Source organism: Charadrius vociferus, unplaced genomic scaffold (assembly GCF_000708025.1).
Source record: "Charadrius vociferus isolate BGI_N301 unplaced genomic scaffold, ASM70802v2 scaffold92, whole genome shotgun sequence".
NCBI lineage: Eukaryota > Metazoa > Chordata > Aves > Charadriiformes > Charadriidae > Charadrius > Charadrius vociferus.
In genome coordinates this window covers 4,813,684-4,840,646 of record NW_009647874.1, presented here as the reverse complement: position 1 = coordinate 4,840,646, position 26,963 = coordinate 4,813,684, and the positions used below count along the sequence as shown (strand labels likewise).

General features: G+C 42.7%; 1 protein-coding gene across 1 annotated transcript; it reads right to left on the bottom strand.

Annotated features, from left to right (window-relative positions):
• Window positions 1-425: 425 nt before the first annotated feature.
• Window positions 426-26,963, bottom strand: KIAA1211L (KIAA1211-like ortholog). The gene is made up of 10 exons (XM_009883093.1): window positions 26,897-26,963; window positions 25,782-25,947; window positions 22,672-22,807; window positions 22,147-22,311; window positions 21,447-21,515; window positions 17,984-18,214; window positions 14,207-15,818; window positions 3,293-3,492; window positions 1,393-1,528; window positions 426-571 (listed from the first exon to the last, which is right to left on the bottom strand). Exons 1-10 carry the CDS (start codon window positions 26,961-26,963, stop codon window positions 426-428), a joined length of 2,928 nt encoding a protein of 975 aa, XP_009881395.1.

The window sequence follows — 26,963 nt, the reverse complement described above, 5'->3', positions numbered from 1 at the left end:
AGGTGATTCCAATGAAACACATCAACAGAATCAGGATGTTAGTGCACAATTTATAAATGTAAACAGAGAAAACCATAACAAATAGAAGTTTCCAGCAACAACAGAAGTTCAGCAAAGTTTAGCAAAGATCCTGTTTTGATGCAAATGTCATTAAAAGCAGAAAACACAAGAAACCCATAAGGTAAAAGTTTTATTTTCCAAAGTGTAAGTATGTCCTTAGCATAATTTAAGTAATCCATTGCAATCCTGATTGCTACAAAGTTGAAGGTAAACTTTTTGACTGCACCTATTGCACACTTTCTCCACAGCTGTATAATAAAACTTTTCTCCTGTATCAAGAGATTCTTCACTGTGATTAGCTGGTCTGTAGAAGTTCAGTTAAGTAGTTGACTTAATTATGAAAGATGCTGTTTGTTTGCATCATTCTATTTTATAATCTGCGGCATATCACTCCAGGCTTGCGATTTCTTTTTGGCCAGTTCCATCCACGATGGCTGATCCGGAGCCGCATTACTGGCTTTCTTAAAATGGCTCATTTCCTCTTTATCCACCAGTGCTGGTGACAGAGATACTGTGAATAAAACACACAAACATTTAACGTTTGCTTGCTGTGCAGCTATACAGCCTAGCTCTTTCATTAAAAACTTTCCATGCCTTGCCCTACAGAAGAAGATATTTACAGTTCACATGGAAGCTTCTTCTGCACTACGTAACTGAGGCAATAACGATTCCATGCTCAAAAGAATACAGTGTTTTTCTCATGAATGATATCTTTTGGTCCCTAAACTTACCAAAACCAACATGATGACCTGGATTCCTTGCCATGCCCTGTGTTAACACCCAGGCCGAAGAAGAGAGAGTCTTTTCATTAGCAAGAGCATTCATTTGTGAATTCCTCCTTTACCCAGCCCCCAACTCACAGGAGTTTTATTACCTTCCAAACTTCTGCCCTTCTTTCAAAGTTTAATTTACCAGAGAGATTCGAAGTTATCATGGGAGGACTGATGGGCAAATGGTTTGTGATCACATCATTTCAGCTTGTTGAGGAAATCGCATTAAAATTGAACGTATTGAAAACAACATTGTGTGCATTTTACAATTTACACTGCGATAGTGCATTTGGGACCCCGTCCTGGGAAATGGCCTAGCGCTCTTGATTCGCGTTTCTTTCAACACAAGTTTTGACTACTCTGTAATCAAAGCAGTTAAGAGAATATGCCACCAAATAAAACCCCAGAAGTGAGCGCTGAGAAAACAGTTTGCCCTTGCTGATATGGGGCTGGGGAAGAGATCAGGATCTAGCCCCTACTCCTTTTCCAGCACACTCAAGCAGGATTTCTTCTGACAATGCTGTGAGATAACAGCCTATATTTTAAGCATTTTATTTCCTACCAGGGACATAATGTGACAGTGAATTGGTTCTCAGGAGTGGCTCCTTCACTTCGGACTTTGTCTCTTTCCTCTCTTCTTCAGAAGTGGTTTTAGGCACCAAGTGTGAAGGTTTGCTCCATTGCTGCTTCACTGACCCCTAGGCATAGACAGGTATAAAATCCAAGTAATGCAGAGAGAATGAGACCAATTTGGAAGAACACAAATAAAAGGAGTGGATGTGGCGGCTGTCACAGTCCAAAGACCATGTGCACTCATCACGTATTGGTCCCAATCTTCTCACTTGAGCTGATACCCGTTCAGAAAGCTCCAGTGGTTTCATGTTAGTGTCCATGCTACTCAACTTTATACATTACAATGATCCCTCTGTATCTGTTATTTGTAATGGTATCCATGAATAGGTTATTATAGTCTCGAATGCAAAATGTATTCCAAGCCCTTTGCACACCTCTACTAACATAGGGATAACATTTAGGATATAGGATTTGGAAACAGCCTTGTTCTCCCATGTTTCCCTTCCACCTCCCAAATTTTGTGGGTTAGGGCACTGGTTTTTTACATCGTTGACGGTAAATGGATTTTCCACAAAAAAAAAAAAAAAGGAAATCGAACACATCCTCCCATGGATTTTCTTGCCAGTATCAAAAATTACCCTGAAGTGATAGTGCCTGGTGCCATGTGGGAGAGGAGAAAGTGGGAGTAGTACAGTGGCACCAAGCCTCACACGCTGCAGTCAGGAGCATCTTGGCATGTTTCTCTGTTAGCTGATATAGGGAAATAAAATGCATGGCATGAATTTTAGGGAACATTGCCAGCTAAGAGCTGGAGTTTCCTATTCTGTCACAGAACTGTATTTTGGGATCATTTAAACCCTTGGTGTTTTAAGTGCTATGACAATGTTGAGCATTATTGCAGTTCATAATCTTGTCTAGACATTTTATTAAGTATTTTTTCTTGTTAATCTAACCACTGCTATTTTTCATCATCTAGAGATCTTCTTTTTTTTCCAGGATATAATACAGCTATCTGGGTTTCTAACAGTACCATCTGAAGCGAGAAAGTAGGCCATTTGCACTGGGAATGCTATGCTGGTATAGGACACACAGGCTCCTGCATCAGTGCAGGGTTCTTACTGTGCAGGAGGTGATACAGGCAGCACTCGCACGCTGCTGCCTCTGTGAGCTAGCCCAGTACCAGGGAAGCCTTGTTAGAATTCTGGATTAATGCCAAGTGCTTCTGCTAGTGCAGCTTTGTCATCTGGGAAGATCACTTGCTACAGGTATCACCCTCTTTTGCATGGGATCTTTGAAGAGGCAGCGTCAGCCCATGTTCATGGCACCACATGGGCATCTGAGTTATCCATACACAGACAACCAGAATTTATATCTTGGCACTGCCTGTAAGTGCAAAAGTTATTTTTATTCTATTTCACTTCTCAAAGCTCTAAAAATTGTTACCTAGGAGCTTCTGGAACCGAGCTGTTCATTCAGTGTTACTTCAGTCAGGATGTATAGGAGGTTCAATGAAATGGTGTGCTTAGAAGGATAGTTAAAGAGAGTGTGTTCCCTCTGTATGGAGAGAGATCTGACAGCGTACAATTTACCACCTCTTTTGGGATATTTCATCATCCAATACTTGCATTAGATCTGGTAAGTATGCATTGGGCACCCAAGAAATTTTACACACCTCGCATAGTTCCAAGATTTCTTGGAGATACAAAATTACATACCTGAACAATCTGAGAGTTCTGAATCTGTAACACATTTCCAACAGCCTTTGTTACTTATGATTATACTCATTAAGTATCTGTAATCATTATGGCATGACTTGCAACAGAGCAGTAGATCCAAAGAATACTACAGAAAGGTGACATGAAAACATCACAAATTTGTATTGTAAGTACCTCTGTTTGTTCCTTCTCTTTATTCTGTTTCTCTGTATCTGACTTAACATCTGGAGCCACAAGTTTTTCTCTGTCGAGTTCCTGCTCCTGCTGCATGCCCCTCTGCTTTTGCCTTGCTATGGAAATCCAGGCTGGCTCTGTGGGACTGTTGGGATCTCTTCCGGAGTCTCCAGCAGCCATGGGGGAAGGCATGCTTCTCTCTGTTGACAGATTATTTATGTACGTGGTTATATGAAAGAGAGTTGTAATTAGCTTCAGCTCACACTTGCTTGATACGCTGATTGGTCCCAGGATGTGTGACCAGCCTGGGTAAATAGGAATTCTGTTTAGTTTGGTCTCCAGAGAGCAATCTTCCTGTGCTCACTGTATTAAGTTACCGTTCTGCTGATGAAAAACGCTTCGCATCTTTGTTCAGCTAAAGTCACAGTGTCACTGCTCTCACGTGAGGGAGATGCAGAAACATGAATCGAGTTTCATTAATCTACCCATTTGCCAGTGTCTCCCCTTCTGCTCCCTCCTCCCATCTGCTTCGTGGCCGTTTAGGAACAAGCAGCAGCCGATTCAAAGCTGGACACAGCTGGACCACAGTATGGCAAAGGCAAACGCTCCTTACCCCGGCCTGCCTTTGGCTCCCGCTCTCCCCGTGCCCACGCAGCAGCAGTCGATGCCTTAGTCTGGTTCCTGCCTTCCTCCACCTCTTTAGCAGCAGCCTCCCTCGCACAGCCCCTTGGTGCCTGCAGGTGCTGTGGGTGGCTGAGCACAACACTCTGAGGCATCTGAACACCCAGAAATACTGCGAAAACCCCATGGTTAATTCACAGTCTTTTGACATGAGGTTTACTTTGACTTACCCCTGCTGATGCTGACCGTGCTCTCTGTTGGAGCCAGTCACTTTCATTGTGCTCCACCAGAACTGAGATGTCAGTAAGGCAAGAAAAAAAAAAGGCCTTCCTAGAGTAAAGGGTTAAAAGCGCTACCCTGCTGTCCTCACAACTGCTACCCAGGGATGAGCAGTATCCAGAGGTATGGGGAAGTGAAATACCCTCTATTCAAATATTCTGTGAAGGGAAATCCTGTTTATACACTGAGGAGAACTGGATCAAGAGAAGAGCCTTAGCTCCTCTGTTGGCTCCAGCCCCCAGGTTCTCCACTTCTTCATTGGCGCACACTGCACCCAAAATTCAGTTTTCCAACTAATGTGGAGCCTCTGCATGGTTTAAAAGATGAACAAGAACAGAACTAACACTCTTAAAACCATGCTAAAGCCATAAGGAAAGACGATTTAACCTTTCCAAGCCATTTCTGGCCACTAACGTACCCAAATTTATGGAAGGTTATTTCAGAGCAGAAGTTAAGCTTCTCATCCTCAAAATCACGCATGGTCCTGCCCCTAGGAAAAGTTTGTTACCTAGTCGGCATCCTGTTCAGGGATCCAGGAGGAGGCAGACCCAGCCAGGAAGGATTAGTGCCCCGGCGTCCCTTGGGGCTCAGCTGCTGTGCTGGCATAGAGCTGCGCACTGAGCCACAGGACCCTCTAGAGCTGTCAGACGCGTTTCTGGAGGGCTATGGTCTAGTTTAGAGGAACATGGCCCTGATGAGAAAAGCAGGCCAGTGTGTCTGAAGGCGTGTTTGAGATGCCTCATGAAGACATGGGACATGAAAGGGATGATGCGCTCCCAAGAGCTGGAGTCTGCAAACTCAGGCACATTATGAAAACCCACAAACTTTCTTTGCTCAGGGATTTTCTCACATCACGGTTCTACCTCACCAGAGACAGACTAGTTATTTGAGCAAGAAAACATTGTAAAGCCTATGTCAGCTGAAAACCACAAAAAGAGAAAACACAAGTTTTGCTATAAGGCCAAAGCAAGATGTTTTGCCAGCTGATGCCTGCATTTCCCTTCACGTTCACCTCATGTGATCGTGCAGGGAAACCTCTGAAAAAAACAAGCCAGAAAGTCCAGCTGTGGAAATGCAGCACAGTAAAGCAGGGCCCCTGGACACTGAAGGAGCTTCCCTCCTTCTTGCATGGCAAGTTACTCCACTTCTCTGCATCCCACCTATGCCCCATCTTTCCATGCCAACAGCTGTTCCTCCCATGATCTTCTTCCCTTCTCTTCACTGGCTGCTGTTGCTTCATTTTTGTCTCATTTTACAGGATGATAGAGAATGAGACTGGGAGAGATCTCAAGATGTCATCTAGTCTATCCTTCAGCTGCAAGGCAAGATCAGTTTGCAAGATCAATTTCACATCAACTGTTTCCAGACAAATAGGTATCTAACCTGTTTTTAAAACCCTCCAAAGACGGGACAGATCTCAGAGTCTCCCTAGACAACCTATCCTATGGCTTGGCTCTTCTTTTACTACTACATTTTTCCCTATTGGGTAAGATACATCTTCCTTGCTCTAATTTAATCCTGTAACTTCTTCCCCTATACGCTACAGACACAAGCAGATTACTCATAGCCTCCTTGTGGCAGCCCTTCATGCATTTGCAGACTTAGACCATGCTTTCCCCGTTTTTTAAACTTTTCTGATTAGTCATATTCTCTAGATCACTCTTGGTTTTGTAGGAATTGTCCTAATTTGATCCCAATCTTCTTCAAAATATGGTGCTCAAAACTGGCACGTAGCACTTGAGAAGAAACGGGGCTATGATCAGCTGAAGTGGAAGGACTGGCCCACTTCACCTGAAATGGTCTCCTGTGCATATCACTCAGCATGACGAGTTTCTTGCAGAATTATGCTATTGCTGTTTTGTATTTAGTTTGTGAGCTCCAGATCGTGTTACTTCCCCTCTTCCATCCCCCATTTGTATCTCTGCATCAGATTATTTTTGCACACAGAACCTTCTACTTGTCTGTAAAGAAAATATTCTTTTCAAACTATGTTTCTACTTTCTAAAGATAACCCTGATTTCTATTACTGTCATTGTGTCCACAGGCTTTCCATCTTGGTAATACCTGCAAATGTAATAAGCACACACTTACTTCTGTCACCCAGGTCCTTAAATATACTGAATAGCCTTAAATATACTGAATCAGACCTAAGATGGCCACCACCTAACATGACAGTGAATCACTAGTTGGCACTCAGTAGCTTTGCATCAACCCAATGAATAGCCTCACCAAGACTGTATTTATAGGAATGTAATGATATTTATAGAAATGCCCTCTGATACCAGTTATCCTTTGATTTGACTGCTCTTGACCAGGCCATGTTGGTTGGAACTTCTATGTATGTTATGCTGCAGACATTTAGAATAGCTCAATTATTCCTTTCAGTATTTGATATTAAGTTAAGTGGTATATAACACCCTTTCTCCCTCTCTCTCTTCTCTATTTCAACTCCCTTTTCAAGAAGTGCGCCCTTCTGGAGTTCCTTTTATCTTCCACAGGTCGCCAAGATAATCACTAGCAGCTCAAGGACTGCTAGCCCATCTTCTCTGAGTATCTTAGGACAAATTTCATTAGGATCGTCATCAGTAAACCCATGCGGCTGAATTGGTGTGAAGTCTGCTAATGCATCTGCCACCACATTCTCTCTTTTGCTTGTAGGCCATGTCCTTGAACTCATCTGCACCTTTTTAGGTTGTGAGCAATTTGGGCAAGACCTGTTAGTGCATTGCCCAGTAAAGCCAGGTGCCACGCTTCATCAGTTCCCAAAGCACTACCGTGACACACAGACTGACTGCCACTGCTGAAGGTGTTGGTGATGCCTAGTCTTCCTCAGAGCTGAGGATCCCTCACACAGTACATAAAGTGGCTTTTCAGTTTAGTTACCTTCTACGCGAATCAGTCAATTTGTTCTCCTAGCATCCTGTAATGAATAACCATCCAACAGTTAGACTCAGTATTATGAAGATGTTTCCCCATTGAAGCCTCCTTGTGCCCTGCCAGACTCCTCCTGTAAATCCATCCCACCAAACATACCCCTTCCCCCGTGTACAGGCCTCTTCTCAGCCCAGAGAAGACTGGGCTTTTTCTTCTCTGACTGGATAGCTACAGACACACCACCACACACATCCTTTTCCATCACCTTTTTACCTTCCTTCACTGTCTGTAATGTCTCGGTGCTCACAAACACCAACATCTTTACCCTGAAGGTCCTTTTCAATCCACCCACCAGCTTCCCCATGATACTGGGAACTTGGCTTCGCCTTGACACTTCTAGTGATGTACTTCTTCGTCTCTGTGATTCAAAACCACCCCTTGTGTTTTGTCCCATTTTTTCCTGTCGCACCACGGGAGCTTTCTGTAAACACCAACTGAATGACACATTGCTCTTCCTCTGCTCCCATCACACAATCAATACCGACAAAATGACTGCTATGCCCAGGCTCTATTTACTGCACTACATGTAATGGTTTTATTGCTACCTGTGCTCCTGTTTCTCTGTCATCCTCATGGATTTAGGATTCATCTTTCTGTTATTTCGATGTGCATTGCCTAGCACAACAGGGTTCCCAGTCCTGCAGTGATATGTCTGGAGGCCGCTATTATAACAATGTTTTTATAAGGCAGATACTCTTAACGAAGGCATCAAGCACTTTGGCTCTTCAGACAGTTTTCCCCGATGAGCCGCCAGACATCCTAGTCGTGCCAATTAGAAGGCAGCCAAATTAGAGGCAAGTATCATCCCATAAGAGCTGGTATCAAAATGTCCCTGTGATAGGAGGCAACAAAAGCTCTTTATCATCATCTTTAAAGATTTTATATGTATCTCTACAGGCCTGACTTAGGACAGCAGAGTAGTATCACCTGCAGAAGATCAAGAGCTGATCTGCTTCTGAGAGGGGCTTTCTTGTTTCTTTAAGTAATTACGTTCTGCCCTTGTTCCTGTGAGAGTCCTTGCTGCAGAAACCCAGGCAGGCAAGGAAATGCCTTCTCGTCAGAAAAAAACCCCATCAGATGCAACCCCTGCAGGAGCTGCTACCTCATCTGTCAGCCAGAATTACTGTAAGGGGTAGAAGAACTGTATTCACTATTTATTATCTTTCCCATTGCCCAGAGGTCCTTTACATCCTCCCACCTCCAACTAGAGAAGGTTTCTTGGCAGTATACATGCACTGCTGTTCCAACCAGAAGGATGAAAAGTGGTGAAGTAATCCAGGAGATAATATGGTGAAGTAAGTTGGCAGTTTAAGGTGATCTGAGACTCTACTGTGAAGCTCTTGATACCCTGAGGGGCACTAAGAGGCCAAAAGCTTTCTCAGGAAGTGACTATTCACAAAAGCAGTGCTGTTTGCACATCTTCTTCCTCAGTTCAGTGACTGTCTGATGACATTGAACAAGCCCTCCTTATCTTAGCTCATCCGGTGATGAGGTAGTCCACATAATTTTAGGGTTCACCACGTGGCAAAGCACAGCTTTTAAGGAAGTGGCTAGCCAGAGCAGAACCACAAGTACTCAAAAGCACAATCTAACTCCTGCTTCTGCTGCACATCATGTGCACAGCAGCTAGCACAACACTTCCCAGCTGGTAAATACCACATTTAGGGAGCCAACATAGTACGAAATGCAAGCAGCATCCTCCTCCGTCGGAAGCTGTGCAAGTTTTACAGGCCACAGCCACTGCAAACACCCCGTTTCACTTCTCTGGTAAAGGGGGGCCGAGCCTCTTGTTTCTGCATTACACTCAGGAGATTTTCTGAATAAAACTAAAATCCGAATCATATTCTTCAGTTCTTTTTACAACATGTTATTTTAAACAATATGCTGTTCACCTCATTACTTAGTAACTTCATAAACTAATAAAGGATATTACTGGCAGCGATTTGTCTCCTGTTCACTCAGTTTTAACCTCGTGATTGCATTTTTCCCCAGTTTCCTTAGAACTGGCTTGGTCTGAGGCTTATTAAAAGACAAACGAGCATCTTCTTCTCCTTGGGATAAATCACCAACAATGGGAACATGCCAGGTCAGAACTTGTCAAGCTGCTCTGTGCGTAATGTCACCATGTATTAAAACTAGCATTTAATGTAGGCTGCTGAGATCTGCTGCTGCCACTTGAAACCACACCCAGAGGCTGCTGAAGCCTTCCCTTCACCTCTTTCCCACAGCCACTAAACACACATGGACAGTTGCAAGACCAGCCGCTCCGTCTGTGTTCCTCACCATTTCCACAGCATCCAGACTGACCACCAAAGATAGGCCCCGAAAGCAAGTGAGCCATAGCCACCTGCTCAGTTCCCTCCTGCAGATCAGAATCACCCCAGCTCTTCTCCGCTGGGTCTGACCGTGGCAGGGCTGGCTGCCTCAGTGGTCCCTAAGGGGGGAAATTCCCCTGCTGCAGCCCCATTAAATGCAGGCATCTGTTTCCTTCAGTATCTTACTAAAGCAGCTTTTTTTATTTGTTTTCTCAGACTAAAGCTCTGATCTTATAGATGAAATTCCTTCTGCCTAAATATTGTGGAAACGAACGTGTACGCTTCTCATTGATAGCGGGATATTATCCTTTAATGTGTGTCAGACTGGTTGTGTGAACAATAAGGTGAAGATAAAACATTAATCTTTATGTACAAAAGGAGATCTATGATTGACTTGTTATTGTGCATTGGTTTATACACACACATAGAAAGTGAATGAGAAATGCATACCTATTTCTGTCTATTGACAGACAGATATACTCAGTGTATTCGACTGTATCTGGGGGTGTATGTGCTGCTTATATGGATAACCACAGCAAAGACATATTGAAACATTACCCTGAGATTTAGGGATTGATTTTTTTTTAGACATGGCCTCAGATATTGTACCCGTTTCCTTTAAATCTAAAAGCCTTTGTGAGCGCAAAATATAGCAGAGGATCTTTATAACATTTAAATCTCGTACCTGAAAATGAACATCTTATGCCTGCAAAGACTGCAAAGAGGGGTTACTCTTGCCATACATCTGTGCAGGCGAAAAGTCAGAGGCAGAATATTAGAGCCTTTTGAAAGTCACACCTCTAACAGCAATCAAAGCTAACTTGTGGATTCCCTGCGTATTTTAAAAGCAAACATACTCAAAACTAATCCAAACAACTTTACCCAGCGAGATAACACCCCCTGTATACAACAGCGTCATTGTTTTATATCCCCGCTTATGCATGCATATTTAATTCCACAATGTTGTATCTTTGCTCATTTATGAAACACCAGTTATTTTAAGAAAGTCTTTACAAATGCACATGGCATTTAGTATATCCTGCCCTACATATTTCCTTTTGTTTATTAAAGCACTACATGCATTTGTGCTAGTGTACACACCCAATTCCTTAATTTCAGACAAAGCTATTCTAAAAGATTTGGCTAAGTATTTTTGACATTTCTTTCTTCTCTAAGCTGCTCTGCGAGGGATTTGACTTTTGGTTGGATCTATACCACCGATGCCAGGAGAGTCTTTTTGACACAAGAAACTGCTATGTTTGCATCAAAGTCTATTTCACTGCTGGAAAACAGCCACATTGCAAAATAGCCTGACACAACTGAAAAAGCAACTTCTTTTGGAAAAAAAAAAAAGAAAAGACAGCTTTCTTTTCAGCTGTAGCCAGGACAGCATTAAAGCAACGTCTTTTTTTATGTAGAGAGATATATTTTTCTTGTCATTTCAGAGCCTGTATTTGCTAGACAATACACACCGATTTCATTCACCGTTACATTCACTGTCGCTACCCGAGCTCCTTTTCTCTGTTAGAGCACGTGTCCCTGCTACAGCTCCTCAGTTGCTGATTTTTGTATATCCTAATGTGCACATTCACACAGGTATTGCTTATGGTTTTGCTCTTGTAATAACCTGTTTGCATACATTAATTGTTTCTGCCCTTTACAGGATTTATGGCAAAGTGTATCAACCCCAAACAACACAGCTTAATCTTTTCATTCTTGCTAAGACTTGTGCCTTTAGTTCCAGAAACTTAAAAATTACCCCTCTTGAGGTGACTAATTTCACACAGCCATTAAAGAGCCACCTTGCAGCCCGACAGAGGCCAACAAATCCCCCACTAGTTTCCCAGAAAACTCAGGAGAGCAGGAGCGCTGCTTTGGCCTGAGGTGGTATGCCAGCATCCCACCAGCCCTCCTGTTGCCTTTGGTACCAAGAGTGCTGAAAAGCTAAAAAATGAACTGAATGAACCAAATTGCTCCTGCTCACCCCATGACACAGCAAACTGACTTTTCTGAGATGAGTGTACATGAGAAGGGAACTGCACCCCCTTACATCACCATTTCACAGCTTGCCTTCTTGTTCAGCGCAGGGATTTGCAAACACGCACTGGGAAAAAACTCCCTGACAGCATAAAGTGTCTCTTGAGGGTGACCACAGCTCTTCGAAAGGGCTGATGAACTCAAGCACTAGGAGAGGGCTGGGTGCCTGCATTAAGGGCGGTTGGATGAAAAAAAACAAGAAGTGGGTGTTCCAGTAGATCAGGAGGCCAGAGACAGCTGGCAAGCCATGTGATCCACAAAGGGCTGTACTGATCGCGCTGGTCAGATTTCTGCGGCTTGCGGTTGCAAAGACACACTCTCGACTCACTGGGCTAAGGCAAATGTTTCAACGAGCTTAAAATGGCGTTTGGGCAGGGGTATTGCTCCACTAAGCCCTCATTGTGTCCCAAGGCTCTCCTACATCTTGGAGAGGGGCATCGATTCTGGGGTCACTGTGCAAATCCCCCCACTAAGGCTGGTGTGGTGCCAGGGCAACCAGAGGAGGTGGAGACACCTCGTTCAACCACAACTTCAGGTGACCAGCTCAGCCTGATGTGATAACTTAGCACAAGGAAGTGCTCGGTCAGATGTCTAAGGAGAAAGGTCTGCAGTGGGGTAGGAAGGACCTCAGGTCAGTTTGGAGCAGACTGCTTTTTTCTGAGTCCTGGCACGCACACGTATCAGAACCCATCACCAAGCGCTTCAGAGCTGCAAATACATGGGAAATCGCAGCAGCTTTGCTTAAGGTGATATAGTAAGATCAGTGGCGCAGTAGATAAGGAAGACAAATAATTACCATCGCAGACCAATCCGAACCACCGTGTTAAACAACCCCAGGCCAAACAGATTTGGTGTAATATTGTCAGGTGGAGAGGAACATGTCCAAAACAGGGGTCCTCGACCTGCAGCCTCAGGTTCAAGTTCCAGGTGCATGCACGCCTGCCAAGGGGACTGGGGCACAGCTCCCACCCGCAGACTATTTTGCAGAGGACAATCCTGAGCCTGGGGGCAGGAATCTCCTTCACCTCAGGGCTGAGGAGCCAGAGGAGAAGCCTGGAGGAGAAATGTGCTCCCTGGCTCCATTTCCTCCCCTTCTCCCTCCTCCAGGACTCACTGTCTCTCGCCCCACTTCCACTGCAGGCACCCTGGGAATCAGCAAGAAGGAGGGGAAAAAAGGCTGTGTGCAGGAGCACTGGTACTCCCGCTGCTTTCCTCTGTTCTCTGCCAGACCTACCAGCACGCTGTGCTAGGTCTTCTCCTTGCTTGTTCCTGGTATGACTCTCCCCAAAATCTCAATTTTGACATCACTACAAATAATCAACTGCTCCGCAGGGCAGAGCAGAGGGCAAAATGCCTTTAAAGGGAGCACTGGGATTATAGAAAGGGAGAGCACCTTGTCTGCGTGGTGCGGGGACGCTCTGGCTGGACAGCTGTGGGAGCCTCGTCCAGCTGTGGAAGCAATGAATCCCCTTCTTTGTGGCCGCTGGGAGAGCAGGAAACTAAGTGTGGCCAGAGCCCTACAAAAATATCTGTGGTACTGCAGCAGATGACAACTGGAATCTGCTGTAACTCAGGGCATCAGCAGGTTGCTTCTGGGGCCAGGAAGAAGCTTTTGTCACCCTACAGGACAAGTGGCCTGCTATGTCCTGAGGTCTTCTTTTGGCTTGGTGTCCCCCGACTGAAGCTCAGAGACTGACCGCAACTGGAGAAGAGCAACCATGGAGGGGAGCTCTGCAATGGCACAAAGAAACCTTTTCGCTTCCTTGGCCAGCATCTCGTCCTCACATTTTTAACATCAAACTCCTGATCAGACAGATTCAGGGCAGGAAATAAGTTTCTCCCACTTATCAGAGGACCTAATGATTTTTTTCGCTTTTTGGCTGTTCTCTGAAGTGAAGAGCAGAGGTCTCCTCCTAGAATTGCTTGAACGTACTTCACCTAACTTGTTTACTGTCGTTGCAAAGACCTCAGACAGTGGTGCCACTTCCAGTCTTTTCTGTTCTCTTCCTGTAGCATACAATATATTAGTCTCCAGAGGACTGATTTTTTTTTTTTTTTTAACTCTAACCCAATTATATAATACAGACAACAGGGTGAAATTTAACAATCTGCAGTAGACACGATCTTACAGTCTCTCCTGGCTTTAAACTCCAGGAAGCTGCAGGGTAGTTAATTTTTGTTTTTAAACAAGGAATGAGTAATTATAAAGATGGATAAATGAATAAGCAAAGCTCACAGGAGACAATAAATAAGTGGCGTGTTGAGAATGCCAGGCAGTTACTAGTATTTCTGCCGCACTGCTATGGTGAAAAAGAAGGGCTAGAGGTCTGAGTCACTCATCCCACGCAGGGCACTCCACTTAATACGTGCTCCTGGCTTTTGAATTGCCATACAGCAGCTCTAAATGGGGACACTTTAGTGGCTTGTTATTTCTGTTTCACCATACTTGCTAATGCACTTTATTTTTTGAGTGTCACTGAACATCCTTTAAACAATGCACTGAAATGCAAAAATCACAGGCAAAAACATTCTGTCTGCTGCTTCTTCCCTGCTGTTTTGATAATCTTTTCAGCAAGGGAGAATCAGGGAGCAACATCACTGAAGGCAGAGCCGTCAGCTTGCACTCACCAGTGTTGTGATTGACGCGACACGTCTGCCTCACGCTCTCTCACAGGTAAGGTCATTCCTTGCCAGTAAAGGTAACTTTATAAAGTATTGGGAGTCTTACCAGGCACTTTACAAGGATTTGACTTCTTCTCCAGGTCTCTATCTTCACTTCTGGATTCAGGGGAGTGAATAGCTTTGTCCTGCTTCTCTTTGTTTGCAGCAGTATTTGGAACAGTTATGTTTTGCAAGGCTGGCTTTTTAGGCAACGGAGGTTTGCTACTAAGCTGTTCAGAGGACTTTGCTTTGGGTTTGATCTTTTCACTTAAAGAATCACCAATATTTGTATCGGCTGTTTTTTTGATCTGTGCCTTATCACCTTTTAGAAAGGAAGTCAATCCCTCATTTTCTAAATTAAACTCTGCACTGTATCGTTTAATGCCTTTTGATTCTGATGATGAGTTGTCTCTATATTTCAAGGACAGTGAGGTGGATCTAAGTTTCACTTGAAAAGGACTTTTATCTTCACAGCTTGGCTGATTCTGAGATACCACCGAAGAATCACTTGGCACTGGCACTGCATCGACAGCCAGAGGAATGCAGCCAGCCAAAATTTCTGTAGATTGGCCTGTGTTCTCAGAGTCAGACTCTGGCAGCAAAGCCTGCTTTTTGCTGCTACTTTTTTCCTCCTGCAGATCTGATCCCTTCTGTAAGTCTTCTTTCCACTTCTCATTTCTCGAGGAGACCTTTGCTTTGGACAGGAAGAATCCGGTATTTAATGGGCTTTCCGACTCTGACCTTTCTGGGAAGTGTAAGCTTCTGGTCCTTGGTCTCTCCCGTGCAGAGGAAACAGAAAACTTTCTCAAGGCATTGAGTTCATTGGCTGCTTTCTCAGCTTTCTTCCCCAAAACTTCCTCCTTGTGGACCAGTGACTGACTGTTCTCCTTACCAGAAGCAGCTGCCTCTTGCGCAGTCTTTGTTTTCTCTAGAGAGCAGGAAGCAGATGATCCCATCCGTGTTGCGGAAGCAGGATGTGAAACATGGAACGAGTTCGTGGGCTGGAAAGAACCTAAGGAAAATTGCTTGCTGGACTCTGACAATAGAGCAACCTCTTTCTTTGCCTCTTTATTACAGGGCATTTCCACAGGTATCTGATCACCCTTCTGTGTACTTTCTGATCCTTCCAAGCAAACAATACTATTCTTACTAATTGAAGTATCTTCTTCGGATGGTATTTTATTTACTGAAAACACAGTAGGAAGCTCCTTATTTTCTTGATTTAAAATATTGATTGACACATTGCTTACTTCCCCAGACAACAGAACTGGTGTTTCTGAGGCATCTTCTTGCTTTTGTACTTCTCTGTCTGGACCAGAGTAGGAAGAAATTGCAGAGTCTTTGCCTTCTAACAGCAATGAGGACTCAGACTTCACACACGTTGTTTCCAGTATTGGTTGGCAGCCCTCCGGTTCATTCTCTGGTAGCAGGGCTTCCTGTACAACAGCAGGCTCAGAAGTAGGCTGAGTCATCGCTGGTCTCAAAGCAGGGGGAAGGTCCTCAGGCATTCTGGGCTTTGGCCAGGAAGCCACATCCTGAGCTGCAGCTGTGCCACATGGCAGTTCTTGATTGCTGGGTTCGAATACAGTATCTGGCAAGTCTGTCTGCATCTCCTTTTCATCGTCCTCTTCTTCTTCTGGGGTACAGCTCAAATCAGTCAGAGATTCAGACTGGGTCCTCTGTGAGAAAGAAATTCAGAGAGCTCCATCAGCTTGTATAGATTTACTTTTTTTGTTATTCATCATTGCATTTACAACCAAGATCTTAAAGAGGAAGGCAATACTTGCCTCCAATGCTTGAGCTCACTTTTTTCTTAACCTACATACTGGATGCTTTGTTAGCTAAGCAGATCCTGGAATAATGTATTTAACCAATATAAAAGCAATCAGTGACACTTCCTTCTGCACAACTAGTGCTTTCATGCATTTGTGGATAGGAAGTTCATCAAAACAATGGCCATTGGACCGTCCTTGGCACTTGATTCCCGAGAGCATACTGGATTTGTTGTGTTGCTCTTGGGCAAAAAGCAGCACTTGAAAGAGAAAAATCTGTCCCTTTGTATTTTGTTACAGCACACTAGCATTAAAAATAAAACAACCCATTCTTGCATGGCTCTGAAGAGGGAAGGGTACATAGAAGGAAGAGCAAAAACCTAACAAGGCCATCCGGTTATGACAGTCTATGCCAGCTGAGTATCTACCCCCATATGGCAGTCTTCTGTCTAATCCTGCTGCCATACAGCATTACAGCCTTGCCTCCTTTGTGTAAAAGTCGTCTTTTTCTTTCAAGAGTTAAAACTATTTGATAAAAGTTTATAAATGCATATGTAGTTACCTGTGAGGTCTTGTGATTAAGCTTCAGGTAAGGACTGGCTAAATATACAGGATTATTTGAAAGCACATCATTAAGCTGCTGAATAAGCCTTTTCATATGGTGCCTGTATTAGCTCACTGATTCCCTGTAGTTTGTTGGGTAAATATATATTTTGGATGTAGGCCCTAGTTCTAAGAACATAAAACTTGCACTCTGAAGATACTTTTAGGGTTCTTCCAACTTGTTTTGCAAGTGCAACTGCAAAGACAGAGCTGCAAGGCCACCTGCATTCACAACCCATACACGCAGGAACATAAAAGCAGAAGATATCAGTTAGCCAGAAGCAAGTGCGCAGGCAGACTCAGGCAGGAAAATATTATGAATTGTATTATCGAGAGATGTGAACACTCTCCACGGAAAACCAGGAGGGCTCAGTCATCTGGCAGTTTATAGGCAGACTGGACAAAGCAATTGTATTTTGGTAACAATGTTACAATGGAAGAGGAGGTTTAATCTGTGAGTTATCGCTTTACATACTTTTCTAAATAACTAGCATCATTGTGCTGCTCGCAGCAGTGCTCTACCGAGCCCAAAGATCACTCACAGATTTTGGAAAGTACAGAATATCAGCTAAGTAATATTTAGAGACAGAGGGAATAATATTCCTGTTGTTAAGCAAGCCAATTTAATCGCTTTAGTGTAATTAAAACATTGAAAGAAACCACAAACAATAACGTGCAAATTCTGTAGTAAGAGCTGCAAGCTTTAGTTCTAAAAAGAGAAGAGAAAGAAGAAAAGTTAAGCTATGCCCTTCACAAGGTATGACAAAGAATCAGATAAATGGTGTTTTAAAAGGATGTTTTTTAAAAAAGTCTTCTTAATACCATACACTTTTTAATAGTTTTTTTTTAATCGTACACACCTTTTTTTTTTTTCCTGTGGAGACTTATTTGAAGTCTCTGTAGTGCAGATAAAGGGTTTACAAGTTTGAGGCACGGGAGAGCTGAATTCAGAACAGTCCCAATGATAGAATTTGGCTCCAATTAATAGGTCACGACTTACTCTTTCTGTACTTCTTGAAAATATAAGCCAAATTATATTTTGAAAGTTAAAACAGCTCCTCCATCAATACTCTCTCAAAGACTTGAGATTTTACAGGAACTTTCAGACTGGGAAAGGTACTCAAGTTGATCATAACACTTTCCCTTAAAAATTATTTAAGTAAGAAATTAAGCAGTCAGCCCCAACTTCTGCATCACAAACGATACTAAATTGTACTGGCCAGTAAATTTAAGAATAAATTGTTACATAAACTGCTGCATCAAGAGTTAACAAGTAATCTCATAGTACTTAATCTGTTCCTAGTGTCTACTCCAGATACGTAGCCTCATCAAATAACAACTACTAAAACCCAATGAAATATCCATGCCGCAATCTGACTTTTCTTATCATATCTGAGTTTGAAATATAAAGTCCAGAAAGAACTTCCTGGTTTTGTGTGAAAGGTGACACTGTTTATTTTCACAAGTACCTGAGAAAATCTTCTCATTTTACTGGATCTCTGGTTCCGGGGTTTTATTAAAAGCTTGTGTTTAGCAGCAGAATTATCTAAGCAAGAGGAAAGCTCAGGTGGATTGTCAAAATTGGCAGCAGGCGAGATGGTACTGTCAGATATCTGGGGAGCTCCGGTTTTAGCACTTCCATGCCTAGGGAACAGCTGACCATCTGTAGAGTGAGATCTAGAAGAAGGACCCAATGTAACCTGAAAAAAAAATAATCCCCCAAATAGAGAATCAAACAAAGAAGCAAAGACATGAAAATAACAATTCTACAAATAAGGGGCATATTTATTGGCACTTTAAGGTTGCCTCTTTTTCTTTTTGACATCTTTTTAAAATACATTGCATTCCCTAATGTTGCATGTGGAGCACTGGTGTTAGCAATTCGGCACTTTTAACTGCTTGAATATCAAGCTATACTGTCCAGAGGGAAGGACCAAGTCACATTTAACTAGAAGATCTAAAGCACACAAATACATGGCCAGCATGTTTTAGAAGACAGATTTATGAAGAGTACCCAGTTACAGAACCTAAAGGGCCAGTTTCCTTTCTGGGTCTGTCCTCCAGCATCTGTGTCTAGGTTCCTACCCACAGATATTCTGGGCCGAAGCATTTCTAACTTCCTATGTGTCATCAGGTCGCTTCGAACTCTACACCACCTTCCTAAAGACAAAGGAATCAGTGGCATTGGCCTTTAAGTCAGCTTGCATTTTCTCCTTATGTATTTACATCCGCAAAATAACTAGGGAGTTTACCTGAAATGTAAAATGTCATTTGTAGATTATTCTGGGGAAGGAAACAATGGACAATTCCTACGAGAGGCCAGTAACCCATCCAGGAACAACTCCTGAATGCTCCAAAGGGTGCAGTACTTTCACAAAGCTGGAATCCAGCTTGCCTGGACGCTTCACCAAAAACTACCCTAGTCCCAGGGCTAACGCAAAAAGGAGACTGAAAAATTTATGAAAAATGACTCTAAAAATGGTTCTCCCTTTCTCTCGGATTCAGTTTTTGCAAACAGGCAAAATGATATTGCCAAACTGTCTGTCAAGGCGTTAACATGACCTCTGACAACTCATGACAGCCCTCTCTTTGTAGGCTTGAAATTCTGATTCATTTCATTAGAGGAGCTTTCCTCCTTTGTCATGCTTTCTTCCGCAGGCTTTCTTCTTCTTTCTTCTTTTCTTCTTCCTCTGGAAGTGATATTTTACTGAGAGGGCTGGATGGGAGAAGGGAAGAGAAGGATAGTGTTCATTTTATTTAGGGAGGGAAAAAGCACCAGTGTTTTCTGCAAGTAGAATTCTGCATTATGCACTGCAGCCAAAAGATACTCTGTAGTGTAGTGAGGGTCTGCTACAGCATCCTCAATGGCCAGGGGAAAACTCCCATTGATTTTAGCGGAGGCTGGATCCACAGCTTCCGACCATGGTTTCTATTTACGAAAAAAAGGTAGCTCAGCCATGTTGAATAATGGATGCTCTCATTAATTTTCACTCTACAATATCTGCAGTCTAGTACTCAAACATGACTAATGTACAACAAACGATACGTGGCTGCATTATACATTAGTACCTAACAGAGAATACATTGACATTTCAGCTCCATGATAAAGACACAGCACATGTTCTCTTTCAAGGCACGTCATTATTTGCCTGCCTTTTTTCTGGCTTCTGCTTTTCCTTGAGAACTTCGCATGTCTTCTTGTTGGCAGTGCTCAGTGTTGGCCACTACGCTGGAAAATCAAGAATCTGGTTTGTTACTTAAAATTTCAGCAGCCCAAGTGAATGCCAGCTCTGAGCTGGCTGCAGAAGTTGCCTGTCCCACAAAGTCTGGCTCTGGTGAAGCCTGCTGGAGGAGAGGATGGTTAGCAGACCCCCTTCTCCAAATCTCATGCGTGCATGGCTCAGTCGTCCTTCAGCTGGTCACGCTGGGTGGCACAAGGTGGAGGGCGATGAGGAAGCCCCATCCCCAAAGTCCAGATGGGACAGTCGCGATCCATTTCTCCCTTCTTCGATCCAGGAAAGCTTCCAAGACATGGCAAGGTGTCATTGCTCCCCAAAACCTCAGGGTTGCATTGTGCAAAACTCCTCAGCCCTGCGAGCTGGTCTCCTCTGACTTGCAGAAGTAGGGCTAATCTCTCTGAAATGCCAGATATTAGACCCTGCAGTTTGGGAGGAAAGCCTTCAGATGGGGCTACTTTCTGGCTGTGCTCTGAAACTGGACTGGGTGAAGAGAGCTCTGAGCTAAATGATGGGGCATGTGGAAAAAGCTGAGCAACCGCGTAGTCACCACCATGTCTCAGGAGTCAGCGAGTGAGTCAGAGAGTAATGTTAATGGAACAACAGGGAGACGTAAATCCTCCTTTAGCAAACATGCATCTGGACAGGACAAATTTTCGGTGAGCCTATACTAGTTTTCAAGAAATACCTTCTTCATGCTTTCTGTTGTTTTTCTTTAAAAATATTAAAATTCCACTGTATATAAGCGGTCTTTCAAACAGCTTCATGTGGAATCTAACAAGTGTGGCCAGAAATCTTTGCTGAGCCCTGCTGCAGCTGGCCTTGAAATACATTTTGCATAATTACCAAGGAATAGTAAGCTCAGGACTTAGCTTCTCTATTTCCTTTCTGCAATTCCCCTCTACCCCTCCTCCTATTTCTAGGAAATGCTCTTCTCTTTACCCCCTGGGTTGTTTCCACCATGACTCCAGCTGCAGACAACTAAAAAGGACTCTTCAGAGCCTTTCAAAACCGCCCTTTAATCAGCCAGAACGGTTGGCTGCTGATTGAAGAAAGCCATCTATTTGCCTGTACTCAAGTCCTGAAAACATCACTTCAGCATTATTCACAGCTCGCACTAGCTCACGTGGCCAGAATCTGACTGAAGGCTGAACCTCAGACTCCTAAGCAGCAATGTCAGCCACTACTATTAGGCAAACACTTTCTGTATCAGTGCAAGTTAACCTTGTACTTAAAGGAAGGGGATGGGCAGATTTCAGAAGATCTAGATTTTGTTCGCGGCTCCTCAACAAGCTCCCTCCCTTATCCTATGCACGTAACCTAAGCAGCCTTTACTACAAATTCCCATCTTTAAAAAAAAGGGATAATGTTTCAGTGTCTAAATGTCACTGGCCGTGTCTGGAGATTATATCTCGTCTGTAAAGTTTGCTAAAGGATGTAAAATATTCTAGAGGGCTTAATTATTATCAACGGCAGATTACTTGGCGTCAGAATTATGTTGATAAATAATCATAACTTCACGTTAGAAGGACAGGCATTAAAAAAGCAAAGCAAACAGGTAAGCATGCAATTACATACATACAAGGTGGGGTTTTTTTTCAGCAGATGGGCAACAAAGTAATATTTATGCCTTACATTTCTTTAAAAGACTACTATGCATAATTGCTTGGCCCTTAATACATTTGGCAGAAGTTACCTGTTCTTCTTCTTCACTGCCTGTTCCAGCTAAACTCAAAGAGCTAAGGTGCTTGTGAGAGTCAGAGAACTGTGGGATGGAATGAGGAAGAGATTCAGTAAAAGATGACAAACGAGGTGGATATACTTGCAGAAACCATCTACGCAAAGTGCACACAGATACCGACAATGTAAGTTGTTTTTCTCTATAGTCTTAAGGATTAGCAAGGACACTGCAAACATAAAGTGTAAGACAAGCAGATAAAGAATGAAATAATGTATAACAAAACTATCATTTAAAAAGAAAAAACAGCTTCAAATTCTTTTATGTTTCTTTTTCTGATGACAGCCTAGAAAAACATTAAAGCAGAGAGCGCTCTTATCAGCACATTCAAGGGAGAACACAGATTTTTCAGCTTTTTTTTTTTTATGCCTGGCAGCTCTCTGTAGTCCTTAAAAAAACCCAGCATCCCCATGCATGCGCACAAACACATCGTCTCCTTCCTAGGTCTGCATTTTCTGGCATGATATTTGCATTTTAACAGAAACAAAGACTCTAAGTAGTTGTTTATACAGAGAGATAGCACTTTCCCATTTCGAGTAAGGTATTTCAGACATAAAGTAGTGTTACATATAGCAAACCAAATAATTTATTCTGCCTTCCACACGTAGGTAAAACAAGTCATTAAACACTGATTTTTGTCAACACCAGAACTACTCACTCTTGTTGTTGTGCCTGAATATAAGTTTTCAAGGAGCAAAGACATTTCTGGAGGGCTCCTGGGTAATCCATCATCTTCAGAACTGGTCCCAGCATCCTCTGTTCGCTTTGCATGAAGTCCAAACGGAGGCGGAGGTCCCAATTTCATGGTAGGCTGGAGCTTCAACTTCAGCGTGGCATAAAATACATTAGTATGTGATAGTGATGGAGGTTTCCCCTGTACATTTTTAGCTCAGGTCAATGAGTTACTTTTATTTTAACTTTACAATTTCTGCTGATCCAGAGCACAGGACATCTCACGTCATATGTTCTCTTGGAGAGCCAAACAATCTATCCATTTTTCAACTATCATTTAAGTAGAACCAAGATATGATACTGCCATCTAATTAAATGCGACATTTAATGTAAGCTGCAGACAGATATTACTTACTAATCAAATGTTCACCCACAAACACTATCCCAAAAAATCAAGCTTGGAAAGACATTCCATCTCTTGCATTTGAAAAAATTATGTTGTGTAAATTACCTGTAAAGCTCTAATCCGATCAGAAATGTTTTCTTGAGAAAACACTCTTACTGGCCTTGCAGGCTCTTGCCCAGTCTCAGGAATGAAGATGCTGTCATGTGACAAAGCTCTGCTTCCTATAATGCCTTTATGTGTGCTGGAATAATATAACAAATGAATGAAAACATACAGATTTTTTTGCCAGTCCTATTACTCTTAACTCTAGTGGTCAGTTGAACCACGGAGTGGAAGATATGTGCGCGCAGCACATATTACACACGAGATTCCAGACTTCGACATGAATACAATACAGTCATTCAGGCTAATCTAGGTAACACCTTTAAAAACCAAACAAAAACTTGCAAATGCTGTTATCTGTCATGTTAACAAACTGAATTAAGGTTAAAGAGAGTTTAACCCTGGCAATTGAGTTATATCCTATGGAAAAGCTACTGCCCCATGGCTGGAAGCCAGCAGCTGGGTGGCGCAACAGTGCTGCAGGCAAGTCCAGGTGCAAAATGAAAGGAGTTCACATAAACAAGCCTGTACCTGAGATGGACTAACTTCTTGCTAATGCAAATGACTGATCATTACCATAGAAAGAATAAGTACCTTTTACTATTAAAGGCTGTAGTACGGCATTTAATGTATCTCTGCCATGCAGGTCATTAAGAAAAATATTCCAGGCAATATAGTTCTCATATAGAATAATTTGCATAAATCCTTACAAGATGCTTTCAAGGTCCTGTGCTAAATACCAACAACCCTGGGATTTTTCCTTATGAGCATGGGGGACACATTTTTTTCATGGATGCTCTTTGCAGGCTGGTAAGAGGAAGCAGGAGATGCTCTTTGAGTAGCTTCTGTCATGTTCTGTTTCCTACTTTTGATGCATGTGGTATGTAACTTACATGTGGGGCATGAACACCTTGTTTCCTCATGGGAATGGTACAGGAGACCCATGGACAGACAGCTAGCTGCTAGAAGGTCTCTTGTGCTCATTTTCATCAGCTTAGCTCATAGCCTAACTGACCAGGGACCAGAAAAGGGTGCACATGGCATTTTTTCTAGGATTCCCTTCTTCTAAAATTTTTAAACAAGACAGCTATGAAATGGCAAACTAGAGTACAGAATACAGAATTGTTCAGGTTCATTTAACTATCAAGTTAATTGAGTAGACATTCTAGAGAAAAAAAGAAAAAGAGGAAAAAAAGGACAACTGTGTATTTTTGGATCTTAGATACTGTTGTAGGGACATTAAGGAATATACACAAACATGGCTGAAAGTAACATTTCCCTTGTCATGGCTGCTATAAATATGTTTGATAAAACAATAGGAGGAAAAAGTTGATCTGTATTTCTGCTGCAGAAGGAAGGAAAGCCTGCTGCTTCTGTTTAATGCGTTAGAGGCATTAGAAGAACAATTCATCTAAGTGAAAATGTGATCTCTGCAATGCATCCAAGGTCAGACAGATCTATAGCAATTTGCAAAGCAAGCGCCAGTCAGGGCTGCACTGGCTGCTCAACTCACTACATTTTACAAAGACTGCAACAGCAGCCGGATAAGCAGTGTTGTTGCTTGTGCACGTTTATCCCAGCATGCTACCTTTGCTTTCTCTTTCTAGCAGATGCACACTTCCCGGATGCATAGAGGAGGTACCCTAGATGTCTCCTCAGATTATGAGTGCTCGAATTAATTTTCCTTCCTTTCAAGGAATTTCCTGGTGTTTGTCTGTCTAAACAAATATTAAGAAACAATAATGTAACAACCCTGCAAGTAACAGCACAGGAACACGGCGAAACCAGCCAAAGATCGTACCCACTCGGACATGACCTTGTTGAGCCGCGCAGGAGGGAAAGAAAATCTGACCATCCATGTCTTAAAAATATGTTGTTGAACAACAATGCTAGAGCCCACTGTTAGACCCGGTGCTGCCAGCCCGGAACTCCTGGGGCTTCAAGCTGGACTAATATTACTGTTGCCAATGCCACAAAAGAAAAAAGTTAGTAATTTCTTTTGGTTGTTTGGCGCTGCCTGGTGGCCGCATTGTATAATGTCATCTTAAATGGTGGGGATGGTTTGACTTTTCCGTCCCTGGGCACAGCAGCATCTCCTCGCCTGAGGACCAGGAGGCTTGTTCTGTGAGGCACATCCACCAATGCAAAGACTTGCTCTTTAGGCAGCCAAGGGGCTCTTCAGTAAATCTCTCCATCCAGGAACACATTTGAACTTTACACTGGGTTTCGCATGGTTACCTTTCAGTAGTGGGTAACATTTTTGGCAATGCCTGAATGAAGACAAGATTTTCAGAGGCAGACAGATACACAGGCTGGGATTCATCTAGTCTAACTTCAGACGTTAAACCACAGGTATCTCCATCGGAGCTGGTCACCCCAGTTCTCTAGAAATAGACACTTCTAGAATCTGATTCATCTGAACAAGAATGTCTACACAAGAATGATATGAGCTTTCTTAGTAATGTTGGCTTCTCTCTGCTGATTATAAAAGGCAGCTGGTGACTAACTTAGACGCAGACATTTGTCCCTTGGTCAGATAAATCCCATGTATACAGAGGAAATAAAGGCTTCACAGCCTCTGGATCCTGCTGATTTTAGTTGCAGCCACCCCCTTACCCCTTCCTTGCTTTCAGAACCTGGCGTAAATGGTTAGGCATCTAAATTTCTTTAACAAACTTTAGGAGATACATCTTAGAGGCATAAGACGATTCTGGTAAGATATAAGCTGAACACCTAATTAATTTTTGAAGATGGGAATTACATTCTTTTGAAATGATAACCCAAGGCTTATTGATGATTAAATGAAAGCATTTTTAGTTATTATTTCTCGCTGTGCCCCATCCAATTCCCTTGCTATTTGCCTTGCATCAGCCATTTTAATTTATGCCTTCCTGAAAAAGCCAACTGTTTGAGAATGCAGCATTCCGAACCAGAGGGGAGGCAATTTGGGGGTGTCTTTAATCTATAAACATAGTAGCAGTTCTGTATTTGTTTACCAGCCACAGTCCAAAGACTTCTAGTGGGAGGTGTCCCTGCCCATGGCAGGGAGGTTGGAACTCGATGACCTTCAAGATCCTTGCCAACCTAAACCATTCTATGATTCTATGACTTACTCGAGTTCGTCTTCAGAATCATAATTAACATGCATGTCGTGTGAGGCTGTGACATCGCTCGTTGACTGGAACAGCTTCAGACTGCTGCTCCCAGAAGAAGATGTTTCTTTCCTTTTCTTTTTACCGAAGAACTTTTTTAAAGATTTGAACTTTGATTTTTTCTTTCCTAAGTGAAGAAACATAAAGAAGATGCAACCAATGGCATTTGCAAGTTTTTGGAACAATAATAATTCCCTTATAATTTCTTTATAAGTGAATTTTTTCCTGGAAGAGGCAGCACAGTCTGCTTTTGCGTTAATGTCTTTCAAGACTATACGGATAGCATGAAATTCCTATTATCTTGGAGAATGGATTGCAATGTTCATGACACATAAGAAATAACCTACGGTGTAGGATCTTTCCTAATAGAGTTTCTACTTGCCTCTTGTGATAATTAGACTGTGAAGAAAAACTTTGGTATTAACAGCCTGGGATACAGGGAAGAAATTACAACTTGGAAACACACTGCCTTTGTTCAGCAAGCTAAATAGTGATGATAAGGCCAATGTTGTTACCAAAACCAATTTAAATGTAGAAAAGGCTTACTTAGGTGGAATGTGCAGTGTTGGGAGGCTAATGCTTTTATAATGTCAGTTTTATAATACATCCCAGAATATTTTGAATGCTAATTATGAGACTCAATGGATCATAAAGTATTAAACAAGAAATCAAGCAATAATCTTGAAAAGCAATGCTAGTCTGCTCAGTAAGGAAAGACCCGAATTAGGATCAGCTACACTACCTGAAATAAAATCAGAGTTATACACAAGACATCCCAACAACTTGTGCCTGTCCCATGTAAGTTGGCATGACAGCACTGTGATGCATCCCTGTCAGCGTTTCACTTATCATTGGACCTTGTTGAGTAAAAAAGTTAACTTTGCCATAAGATGCTAGAAAAATCTTATTTCAAGCCTTTGAAAAATTTCAAAAATATAACAGCTCTTGGAGACAGGAGGAGAGAAAGGGAGAATGCATTCTCTAAACAAGCAGATTCACTTCTGTGATAGAGCTAAGGCATTGAAGCTCAAGAAGTCACAGCACTTTTCATTCACTGGGGAAAGAAGCAATTCTACCTGAATTGTCCTCTCCATCTCCTTCAGTCTCTCGCACCTTAGGGTCCATTATCCTTGAGGAATTCAT